This window comes from Hydra vulgaris, chromosome 05 (genome assembly GCF_038396675.1).
Source record: "Hydra vulgaris chromosome 05, alternate assembly HydraT2T_AEP".
Taxonomy (NCBI): Eukaryota; Metazoa; Cnidaria; class Hydrozoa; order Anthoathecata; family Hydridae; genus Hydra; species Hydra vulgaris.
The window spans coordinates 21,270,461-21,283,700 of NC_088924.1; the positions used below are offsets into that span (position 1 = coordinate 21,270,461).

Below are 13,240 nucleotides of genomic sequence, written 5' to 3' on the forward strand. Positions count from 1 at the left end.
AGCTTTAAGGTAGTTGTAAGAGGTACAATGATATGGGGATTCTGGTGATGAAGAAGTTAATGAGATAATAGATCAAGGGAGACCTAATTTTATTTAAAAAAAAAATCAATTTTTCAAACTTCCAGGAAAAATACTAATGACTTATTTAAACAGAACAGTGAGAAGAATCAGTCAAAAGTAATAGAAATGTTTACAGAACACAAAGAAAAAAATTTAATTCTAGTTTGGCTTGCAATCAAACACATATTTTCTTAACAGCTGTTTCATCGTAATTTTATTGGATTTAATATGCTTATATAAGTTTTATACTAGGGTGAAAAATAAACGAAAACATAATTTTTTGAAAAATTGAGATTTACAAGATTTTTAAAGCCTGAAAACACTGAAAGATTTTTATGCGTATTAGTGACTGATATATACTTTTCCTGACTTTCTTTTAGTTTTTAAATGTTTTTTTGTTGATAATAAGTTAAATAAATAAACAGAGGGTCTTAATAAGTTTGGGGTGGGTGGAAAAATATTTCCGAAAATTAATAAGCGTCTCCTACTGTGTATTAAGCACTTAAGAGTAAGTAAAATCAATAAAGTAAAAAATAAACTAAAAAACATAAGTAAAAAAATATATAAAGATAAGCATGCATAGAAATAAAAAAAGCATTGATAAAACATGTTTATAAGTTGTAGTATGTGATAAATCATTTTCTGTTTAATTTCCTACATGGTTTTGAAGTATTGGCTGAGAATTGAAAAAAAGTGTCTTTGCGAATTTTAAGTTTATTTATGAAATATATAAAATATATATAAAAATTATGTAAGAAAAGAGTTTGCCTATTGATCTAACAACTGAATTTAATGAAAAAAACCTAGATAATTAGCCAAAACTTTCATTAAGTTTTAAATCTTAACATCAGTACAATCGTATCAACCCTTGAGACAAAACTCCTCTACTGTCTACTAGCATTTTGAAGAAACTAAATATAGATGAAGTAGAATTGTTAAAATCCATAAAACATTTATTAAACCAAAATAAAATTGATTAAAAAAATGCAAGGATAACTGATGTATAAAATATTAAGACAGTAAAATGATTAGAGGGGATATTGAGAGAATTTTATAAAAAAAGGTAATGTCCGTTTCATGACTGTTTCTTCAATAAAAAAGTTTAGTTTTGTTATAAACATTTACTTGAAGTAAATATTGAGGTAAAATGGCTTTCTTAACATGTTGATGATTGACAACACACCTGCAAAAAAAAAATGTATTTCATGAACATGGTGTAATTTCCGATAATCATTCAACTAATATTTCTGCTTTTGCAAATTTTATTTTTAAATACATAAATAACAACCACATTTTTATTATTACAGTTTCTTCAACTTTTTTTATTCAATTTATTAACTTAAAATTTTGAATTTCTTATCAAGTTTGAAAATATTCAAGATATTAGATGTTATAGTGAACGTAGTGAAATACTATGAAAGTAACTTCATGATGTATATAATAAAAACTTAATATCTATCGCTAAAGTTAATAATATTTTTGAAGTTAATAAACATATGGCAGACTGTGTAACTAGGTCAATTTTTATTTCAAAGGTAAATCGTTTCTCAGATCATTGATTTAAAATTCCAGACATTCTATTATGATGTATATATTATTTTTTCCTTTTTTTGTCATATTATAATCTTTATAAAAAAAATTAAAAATACATTAGCAACTATATTGTGAATTAGAGTGAACATTTACGTTTAGCTGTTTAAAGATGGCTGAGTAAATTTTTTTCCTGTCCCAACAACAGCTTATAAAAAACGCCGAATTTAAGTTTTTACCATTTAATATTTGATAAATAGTTGGTTACTATAAAAGAAATATTTTTAAGAAATCACAATTAAAAATGTATTTTTACAGTCCTGAAAATTAAGTCATTACCATCACGGACTCATCATGGTGTCAGGCCATGTCTAATTATTGTCTCGTCGATATTTACTTTTATTATTGAAATAATAAATTATTTTCTTTAAACTAAAAATTTAATTTTTGTCAGAAATAAAACACTAACACAGTGACATTAGATTTTATCAGGTTAGTTTACTTATTTATTTATAACCTAACATACTTTGATCAATCCAAATGTCACCTTTAATGAAATGATTAAACCGGTAAATTTTGAGATAAGTTAACATGAAGAGATTTTTTAAATATGCAATTTGTAACTTCCATTATAGTGGTATATTTTTTAGGGCTATTGAAATTTTATTTGCTATTAGCATTTTTTTTTAATGATTACGTTCTATTAAATTTGAACAAATATAAGCTTCTACAACACTGTGTCTAACACTTTTAATAACTTTTGATTAGTAATTTAAGAACAACATAAATATAGATTTAATTTATTTTATTCTTAAGTTTGTTTAATCAAGTGTATTTAGTTAAGCTGATTTACAAACTAAAACTGGTTTTACAAAGAATATTTTTTTTTCTAAACCAATATAAATTTAACTTAAATAACTTAACATAAATTAAATGATTTTTGTGCCTTAAATGCTTTATTAAAAAAAAAAAAAATTTCACAGCAAAAGAAAACATTTCTTATTTAACTTTACCTTCTAAGAACAGGTGTTCTTAAAACATTAAAGTACTTTAAAAAATCCAACCTTAAAAATCTTATAGCAAATATAAACGAAAAAAAGAATTTATAGTAAATCAAAAATTTATTGTTAACTTATTGATACCTGGACAGCTGATTTGATTACAACTTTCTACTTTTATTAGTTTTATTGTTTCATGTTGTGAATATTTACTTCTATTACCCACTCCACATGTTACAGAACACTCACTCCAAGTTGTCCATTTTTCTGAGAAATATATATATATATGTTTATATATATATATACACACATATACATATATATATATATATATATATATATATATATATATATATATATATATATATATATATATATATATATATATATATATATATATATATATATATATATATATATATATATATATATGTATGTGTATATATATATATGTGTGTGTGTGTGTGTGTATATATATATATATGTGTGTATATATATATAAAATAACTAATTAACATTTATTATACTATTAATGTAATATAGTACATATATACCAATAATATACTATAAATGCATAAAATATTTTAAGGAAGATTTCGATTTAAAGTTGTATTGTAAATATTTCTTCGATTAAAATTAAGTTTTAAAATTAAATTATTGAAACTAAATAGTGGGGCTCAATTTTAAAATTACAAAAATTACATACTTTGAAATAACTTAAACAAAATTGATTTCTTATTAATTATTTTTATTTTATTGTACTATTATTATATCATAATTTTCAGTTTAGTTTTAAAATACATGGTTTTTAAAAATCCGGTTCAATGTTTACAATTGTTTCCGAGGAAACCCTTTGGAGGTATGATTATATACACATGGTAGATTAAATTAGCAAAATATTAAAACATTTTAATTTTGTCCTTATAGAAAATAAAACTTTAATGATTCAACTAAAAAATACCTTAAAACAGCAAGTTTCAAATAAGAATGTGTTTTCTTTCAACATAACATTCTTTTAAACAATTTTTCAAATAAATTTTACAAAACAAAGCATTGGTTTGTATTGTTCTAATATAGAAAGAAGTTGATAAATAAGTAGAACTTTTTTTTTCCCTTCTGATTCAACTACCAACGAGGCTGCAAGCAACCACTATTAAGCTGGGAGTTACAAGAAAAAATGAATAGTTATAGTGCAAGGAAATGGTTGACAAAAGATTTAAAAAGTTAAAGTTTGTATGAGTCAGGAAATCATGAAGATGGGAGAGAAATCCGAAGGAAGTGACTAGATGAATAAAAGTTAGTAAAACTAGACGAATAAAAGTTTTTTAGAGAATGCAAGGATAAATACAGTAAAAGAATGAGACTTTGCTGAATAATAAGTCAAGTTAGAATGAGTTTTAGTTGATGGAGCTTAACTAAAACTCATTCTAACGAATACTAACATTGTTGCAGCTCAAAAGTATTATTTTGTTTGACTTTTAAAGTTTATTATTTTTGTTTAGTTGATAAATAAGTAGAACTTTTTTTTTCCCTTCTGATTCAACGAGGTTGCAAGCAACCACTATTAAGTTGGGAGTTACAAGAAAAAATGAATAGTTATAGTGCAAGGAAATTGTTGACAAAAGATTTAAAAAGTTAAAGGTTGTATGAGTCAGGAAAACATGAAGATGGGAGAGATTTCTGAAGGGTTAAAGTGACCAGACGAATAAAAGTTTTTAGAGCATGCAGGGACAGATACAGAAAAAGAGCGAGACTTTGCTGAATAATAAGTCAAGAGAGAATGAGTTTTAGTTGATGGAGCTTGAGATGATATCTTCTTTGAGCAGCAGCAATTATAGTATTTGTAGAAAAGAAAATTTAACTTTTTCAACTTTACAACAATGGAAAAGAGGCTCAAGCTTAGCAGTTAGAGCGGGTCTATAATTGGTAAAACTCATTTTTGAAAATGATCCTCCACCATTAATTACAATAAACTACATTTACAATGCATTTTTGGACCTTGTCTAGAAAAGAAAGAGCATCATTAGATGAACCGAACCAAATATGACAACATTATTCAATACAGGGACGAATAAGAGATTTGTAGAGGTAGAAAATGGAATCAGGAGAGAGAAAATTGCAACCATGATAGAAAGAAGCAACCCTAGGCAATGCTAATTTAGCAATTGATTGTTTATATAGTTTCCATCAAAGGTCAGTAATAAATGATTATCCAAAAAAAAGTAAAGAAGAGGACTCAGCAAGAGGGTTGCCATTCAATAATATAGGGATGTCGACAGTACTGCGATAGCTGTTTGCAGTAAATAACTGAATTTTTTTGGAGTTAAAAATTACAAGCCACTGTGAGCCCCAATCTGTTACATATGTGAGATCAGTTTCATGTTAGGCTGCCTGTTCTAAGGGATCCAAAAGAGAAGACAGGAGTGTAAAGTTGAGTCATCAGCAAAAGAGCTACTTTTGATGCAAGGTTGTCAGGAAGATCATTAATGCTGATAAGAAACAAAATATTACCAAGGATAGAATCTTGAGGTACCCCAGAAGTTACATGAAATAAAGAAAAGTGTTGGCCTTCAAGGAAGACTTTAATAAAGCAGTTTGAAAAAAACAAATTGATAATCTCAAAAACTTTCCCAGATACACCATATGAAAAAAGCTTATGGCGAAGACCAGCATGCCAAACTTTGTTGAAAGCCTTTGATATGTCAAAAGCAATAGCCCTAGCCTCTCTGCCTTCATTTAATGCACAATAAAATCTTTCAGTCACAGCAGTTAGTAAGTCAGCAGTAGAGTGAGAGGATTGAAAACCATAATGATTGCCCGACAGTAAGTTTTTTGACTCATAAAGGAATGTGCAAAATTTGTTTATCAAAGACTTAAAGAACTTGCTAATAACAGAAAGAAGACTGATCAGATGATAATTGAAAGGGTCAGAATGTTCAACAGAGTTTTTGAAAATTGGAACAATATATGCCATTTTCTAGCAAGCTGGAAAACAAGACTGGGTCAAGAATTTATTAAATTTATTAACTACTCTATTTATTTACTAATTTATTAAATACTTTTATTTAACTACTTTAGGAGTTAGTAAATAAAATTTAGTATAAATTTAGTATAAATTATATATTTAGTATAAAACTTAGTATGAATTTAGTATAAATTTAGTATAAAAAGTAAAATAACTACTTTAGAGAGAATTCAAAAGAGTTCTGGAGAACAATTTTGTAACACAATGACAGGAATGTTGTTTGGACCACAAGCCGTAGAAGAGTTTAATCAAGATATGACTTTAGCAATGGAAATTGGAGTGATTTGAATGTCTAACAATGGGTTAACCTTTTTAATTGGAATGGAATGAAGAGAATGACCATACCATTTGAGAGTCAAATTAGAAAAAAAGTTCTTTACAAATAGTTCTGCCTTATTCTTGTTAGAGGTAATAAGATAAGTCTCATGAATGAGAGAGACCTTCTTTTGTTAACGATGCTGTTGAAGATTTTTCAAAAGTCTCTAGAGTGTAACTGCTGAAATAAGATACAAGATTTAGTGAACTGAGAATAAGCACCTGACAGCACATTTTTACATTGATTTCTTGCAATAATAAACAGCTGTTTGTTCTTGAGAGAGTTGTTCTTTTGAAAAAGATGAAAAAAATGATCATGATTGAATATAGCAGCTGCATAAGAGGGTAAAAACAATGGAGTAGAATGAGGCTTCACTTGGAACTGACAAGAAAGAATAAAAGCTTACATTCCTGCCTGAAATCAGGAGGTTATGTAGGAGGTGCATTTTTCAGCTGAGAGGGAAAAGACATCAGCCCAAGGACCATCACAAAGAAAATCACAAAAAAAATCCCAGTCATTTTAGGGTAGTAGTAAGTAGTGCAATGATAGGATGATTCTGGTATATGATGTAAAGATTTAAAGATTTAAAGTATATGATGAAAGATTTAAAGAGATCATAGCATGGTCAGAACTTCCTAAAGGAGGAAAAGGAGAAGCTGAACACATGCTAGAATCAGAGACCAGACATAAATCAAGGAGTGAAGGTAAAAGATTAGTTGTCAGGAAAATAAGTTGCAAAGTTAATTATTTGAGTAAGTGATTGAGAAATGCTGAAATTATAGGCTTTAGTGCCAGTATGGTTAGTGGCATTAAAGCCAAGCCATTAAGTGTGATGAGCATTAAAGTCACCAATAACAACAATAATAGTTTGTAACATAATTTGTTTATAACAAACTTATTAAAACAAATTTGACTCTAATATAAAAAGATTACAAGAGAAGTTTGCGATAACTGCAGAAAGAGACTCAAAAAATTGTATTAAGGTGACAAAAATGTTTTATTGCCTAAGTTGTTTAATTTTAAAACAATTCCTGTTGAGCCAGTTACTTAAAATACTTTGAATAGTAAATGTTTTTTTTTTTGCATGATTAAAAAGCTTAATGAAAAACAACGATCGAATGATTAAAAAAAAATAAATAATACATGCTCATCGTCAAGCTTAAAAGCTACATTTATGCAACAAACTGAAAAAAGATGTCCAAAGTGTTTATTAGTTATTGGTCGAGGTAAAAGTCATTAATGCGCTGCTGAAAATTTGAAAATTTTGTTGTTAAATGATCAAAGAAGCAGAGCAAATTGCATCATCAGTTATTGCCACAATAACTTGATCACCTTATAGTATCATAAGTCTCAACCAGGTCACCAATGGCAAACAGTTTAAACCAGGTAGAAAAATTTTTATTAAAAAGTTTAAATCTCTAAGTTTGCTTTTATGTTAAATTATAAAATTTATAAATAAATAAAAATTTTATAAATAAAGCAACTCTTTGATATTTTCAGGACAGTCAAAAACATGGGATTCTTTAGCATAAACTCTTAAAACCCAAGTCATGGTTCAGCTCAATACTGAACAAGTCAATAGGGTTTAGATTGGTTGAGTCATAATTTGCACAAAATTAGTGGCAAAAGTAAAAAAACTCTCAATATTCTTTACCCTCCCAAAAGTTACATTTTTCAAAGAACACAAGACAGTACCCCAAAACACAGACATTGTCCATTACAAGAACTTGAAAGAAATAAGCAATAATGTTCTTCTTAAAAGAGAACACCTGACAGATTATCTTATGAAAATTGTAATTAATGGTGGAGGATCATTTTCAAAAATGAGTTTTAGTCTTAATAACACATCAAAAGGAATTAATAAATTATCTACCCCTCCAATGAAAACTTAAAAGTTTTTAAAGAATTCAATAACTCAAGATACCGGAATCATACCAATCATAGAGCCTGTTAATCATAGCAATTTGCATAAATTCCAGAAAAAAACATAAGAACATTGTTATATATAATCAACATAAACAATGATAGGTTCAAAATTTCATACAATCTTAATATTGCTAATCTCTTGTGTGGAATTCAATCACATCCTTGCTGTTGATGTGACATTGACTCTGAAAATGCTTTTGACAGAGGAGTCTTAAGAACATTCAGAAGCCTAAAGACAAATCACAGCAAGTTTGATGCATCCGGTCAAATAAAAACAAATCCAAGGAATTCAATAGTGTGATAAAAGCTTATTGGATCATAGTTGAAAACTCTGAACTTTTTATAGATTATTTAAAACCAATTAAGTTTCATTTAAAGAATGGAAAAAAGTCCTACATATTTTAAACTATAGGCTTCGGCGAAATATTTGGGCTTTTCAGAAACATTATTTTTGTTAGTTTTGAACTAATTTTAGAAGTTTTTTTTGGAAAAAAAACCAACAGTTCAAGCTCAAGTTCAAAACAATTCATAAATCTTCTTGCCAGTAACTATGACTCTTAAAAAAATGCTGTTTTTTGCAGAATTTATAAAACACTATACCACAGTACCTCACTTGGATTATTCAGCAAGCAGACAACAGAAGCATTTATTATTCAAATAATAATGGAAAAGGTACAAAAGGAAAAAAATTCTAATTCGATTATAGAAACAAGCTATTACAGTGCATTATTGAATTCAACAGTAAACATTTGCAAAGTCATTAAAAATTAATAAAAAAACTTTAATATTATGTTGATGTTATGCAATGGAAGTATATTTATTTAAGTATTTCTCTCTTTTTAATAACTAAAGTTGAAAAAAATAATTAAAAATTATTTTTTTCAACTTTAGTTATTAAAAAAAGATAACAGCTTTTCTGCAGCTCAAAAGTTTAAGGATACTTGTAGTTTTATTTTCTATTTTAATTCACCTCCCCAAGGCCATGAATAGCCTCCTTGACTACACTCAAGGAGGCTATTCATGGCCATTTAGAGCACTCCTTGCATGCCAATTTGTCAGTCAATTAAATTATTTTTTAAATTGATCAGGGATTATTCCGGTCATATTTTAAAAATCCCAAGAATTTTTTCCTAAAAATACCTACATAAAATTTATACTTTTAGAATTTTTAACTGAAAAGAAATTCATTATTTGTATGTGCAAATTGTTATATACTAAAGCGTGTACCCGAAATAAATGTGAAAGAATAAGCACATCTTTTTTTTTAGTGGTTGTATTAAAATCTTTTTAATTGTTTTGTATTTTGTTTACAACGTGTAGTGGTTTCAAAAAAGTATGTTAGTTTTTGGATTTAACTTGAAATTAGTTTTAAAAATGACAAAGGAAGAAGACATAAGAGAAAAATATTTACACAATCCTAGTAGTAGCTACAATTCGATAGCAAAATCGTTGCAAATACATTCATACACCATTAGCCGTGTTATTCAACATTTTTCTCAAACAAAATCGATCAAACGCAAATCTGGTGGTAGAAGAAAGGAAGGTTTTAGAGATATAAAACTAGTTAGAAAACTGGTTAGCAGATTTAAGAATAACCCAAGCCTTTCACTAAGGGAACGCGCAAAAATATATGGATTTTCTCATAGTTTTGTTGCAAAAGTTGGAAACAAACATGGTTTTCATTCTTTCAAAGCACAAAAAGTGCCCAACCGTTCCGAAACTCAACAAAAAAGTAAAGAACCCGCGGCAGAAAGTTGTATGACAATTTTCTTTCTAAAAATTTCTGTATTATTGAAGACGATGAAACTTATATCAAGTACAATCATCAACAAATTCCTGGTGCTGTTTATTAAATTGCCAAATATAGAGGAAAAGCAGATAAGAAATTTAAATCCACAAAACATGACAAGTTCGCTAAAAAAGCTTTGATTCAGCAAGCTATTTACCGTTGTGGCAAAAAATCAGCACCTTATATTTCTCATATTTCCACACTTTCTGGACAAATATATGTTAAAGAATGTTTACAAAAATGCTTTTAACTCTCATTAAATCACACAATAACAAACCTGTATTTTGGCCTGATTTATCTTCAATTCATTATTGTAAACTAGCTATAGAATGGTATAAAAAGAATAATTTGAAATTTGTGCCTAAAACAGAAAATCCTCCAAACTGCCCAGAATTGAGAGTTATTGAAAAGTACTGGGCTATTATTAAAATAAAAATGAAAAAAACAAAAAAGCTTTGCAGAAACATTAAAGGTAATAAAATATCATTTAAAAAAGTATCAAATAGTTTTGATTCTTATTCTGTGCGCAAGCTTATGGGTACCACTAAAGTAAAAGCTCGAAATTTTATTAGATTCCCACAGGAATAATTAATTTTTTTTTTAATGTTTGATCTTATATTATTGTATAAAAATTATTACTTGGTTCGTAATAAAAATTGAGTACTTTTTTTTAGTTATTTTTCTACTTTCACATTTATTTTGTGTACACGGTTTATTTAATGTGTGTTTACACACATTAAATAAAGCGTAATAAATTATAATATTAATACTATGTGCATAATGTTAATTATGCACATAGTATTGACATTATTAATTATTACGGGGAAAAATCTTAAATATTTTAATTTTTCAAATTAGTAAAATAACTGCATAGTGCTCTGGATGCTACAATGATAAATTCAATAGTCGCAGCCGACAAGATTGCGAGTTCTAATCCTCCATTGGGTTTTTTTTTTAAATTTATGTTTTGAAGTAGTTTTTTTTTACCTACTAGTGTTGTTTATAATTTTTGTTTAAAAGTTTCATAGAAAAAGTGCATCAATGCACTTGTGGAGTGCACATAGGTCAACTGACTTAAATATGGCTAGTTGATGTATGTAGTTTACATACATCAACTAAGGGTTAAGGTTTTGGCAGACATTCTCTTATATAAAAAAATGTCTGCCAATCCCTTAACCCTCAGTTAATTTACATAAAATAATTTTTAACCTTAACTCTCAATATAATTTATATAAAATAATTATTTAACTAAATTAAATTACATGTTCTACCTATTTGTCAGACAATGTAGCAACACTTCTAGCATGTTATACATATTTTTCAGTCAATGTAGCAATACTCCTGGCATGTTCTACCTATTTGTCAGTCAATGCAGCAGCTCTTTTTGCATTTACTACCTATTTGTCATTTGATGTCTGTAAACTGTAAAAAAATAAAAACATTTAGTATGTTTTGTTTTCTTAATTTAAAAAACAAATATCATTTCGATCTATAAAGTTGCGTTTTGGTAAGTGTTTTTTTTTAATTTAATAAGTTTCCTCAATTAAATTTAAAGGCTTTTACATAAAACGTAACACAAAGAGTAGTAAAAAGACATTTTTACCACAAATGGTAATCATATATATATATATATATATATATATATATATATATATATATATATATATATATATATATATATATATATATATATAGATAGATATATATATATATAGATAGATAGATAGATAGATAGATAGATAGATAGATAGATAGATAAATAGATAGATACACAAATATACTTCACAATATGATTAGAGTATAGTGTTTTATATAGTTATTTTCAGTAAAAAGTTTTTACCTGGACATTCTATTACTTCTGAATTTTTACCAAAACATATCTCCTTGGTATTTAAAACTTTACACTCCCTTGATCTGTTCATAAATCTGTTAAACTCGTTACATCCAGTCCAACTACTCCATTTTCCCCATAAAACTAAAAAAATTAACAAAAAATTAATAATTACTTTATAAAATCCATTAGAAATTAGAAACTTTAAACGTATAGTATACATAAGGATTTTCTTGGGAATAACACACTCATTCAAGTAAGTGAATATAGGCAAAAAAAATCAGAACGAAAGGCACTTTTATACTTTTTAAATGAAAAAAGCAAGCTTTTTATTTTTATACCAGAGAAAAAAAAGATATACTAAAAACGGATTGCATGATTGCAACGGAAAACAACCATACCTAACACATTTGGAACCTTGATTTTGAAAGTGTTCAGTCAGCATTTAAAAAAATAAAAAGAGGTTCAACAGACCTAGACTCCAGAATTTTTTGTATTCTAAATAAATAAGTTTTAGAAAAAGTGCATGGTTGAAATATTTAAGTTTTTTCGATATACTAGTAATAAATAAAAATGTTTTTAAAAAAGTTCTGCAACCCAGGGCTTGTAACATTATAAAACCTCTAATTTGGATCCCATTGTCCCTAATGCAGTTTCAACAGAAAAAAATTATCTTTTTTTCAAATTTAATAGACAGATTTAAATTTTATGAAAAACTTTAAAACTTTTGCTTGTTATTCCCCATTTATCATTTAACATTTAAATGGTAATAACAATTTTTAGGGTTTGAGTTAAGTTTGCTCTGATCACTTAGATACTAAAAAATTTATTTTAATTTTTTTGTTGAAGTTCCTTGTAATAGTTTGGATTTTAAAAAATATATTTTTGCTCAATTGTACACTAGAGTTAATAACTTTGATAATAACTCATTAACATTAACTGTTTTTAAGAAGATTTTAATGAGCAGAGATAAAAAATTTTTTATATCTCTGCTCATTAAAATCGGATATATAAATTTATTATTTAAAACTATTGTACGAAGCTGAAAACACTTTCTCAACTGTACAATTTTTTTTCTTTTTCATTTAATTTTTTTATTTGTTTTTTTGTAGCTTTTTCTTGCCAATGCGAAGTCATTGCAATGAATTATGCAATGCAATATTTTTAAATAAATTTAAAATTATCAATTAAGTGTTCAGGGGCGGTAGCAGGTTTTTAGTTTACCCAATCAAATAAAAAAGCTTCATACCCCATGTTATAGGTGACATAACTATGCCGGCTGTGCAAAATAAAAAAAATTAAAGTGGGGAGGAGGAAGGGTGTAAGTAACAATTTTTTAAAATGCAGAGAGAAACCCATATTTTAGTTTTACTTGGCATAATGCAAACACAATTTTAAATTTATAAAAAAAAAAAGAAAAATCTGTCATAAGGTTGTTATTAGCATTTCAATGAATATGATAAAAATTAAGAATTTATATTTATATATATAAATATGGTAAAAACTAAGAAACAATTAAGAACATAGCCTGACTCAATTAACTTTGGCCAGTTTTCAGTAAACACAGAAAGTATATATATATCTAAAAAAACAACAACAAAGATTACGCTAATTAGGGTTTAAATTGGTAAAACACTGCTGTTATGTTATGAAATAAGAAAATAATTTCAAACCTTTTCAGAACATTTTAAATTAAATCAAGCCATGCTTTGATGTTAAAGTTCAAAAAGCACTTTGTTTTGTACTCGACTTATCATGGTTTAAT

At 27.0% G+C, this 13,240-nt stretch overlaps 1 protein-coding gene across 1 annotated transcript in view; it reads right to left on the bottom strand.

The window, feature by feature from the left end:
* LOC136071786 (uncharacterized) overlaps positions 1 to 13,240 on the bottom strand; it is a 112,561-nt gene that overhangs the window by 8,314 nt on the left and 91,007 nt on the right. Inside the window, exons 17-18 of the mRNA XM_065796859.1 lie at positions 11,485 to 11,619; positions 2,733 to 2,855 (exon numbers count right to left, since the gene is read on the bottom strand). Of these exons, the coding sequence (XP_065652931.1) occupies positions 2,733 to 2,855; positions 11,485 to 11,619 (258 nt within the window). The remainder of the gene's footprint in view (positions 1 to 2,732; positions 2,856 to 11,484; positions 11,620 to 13,240) is intronic.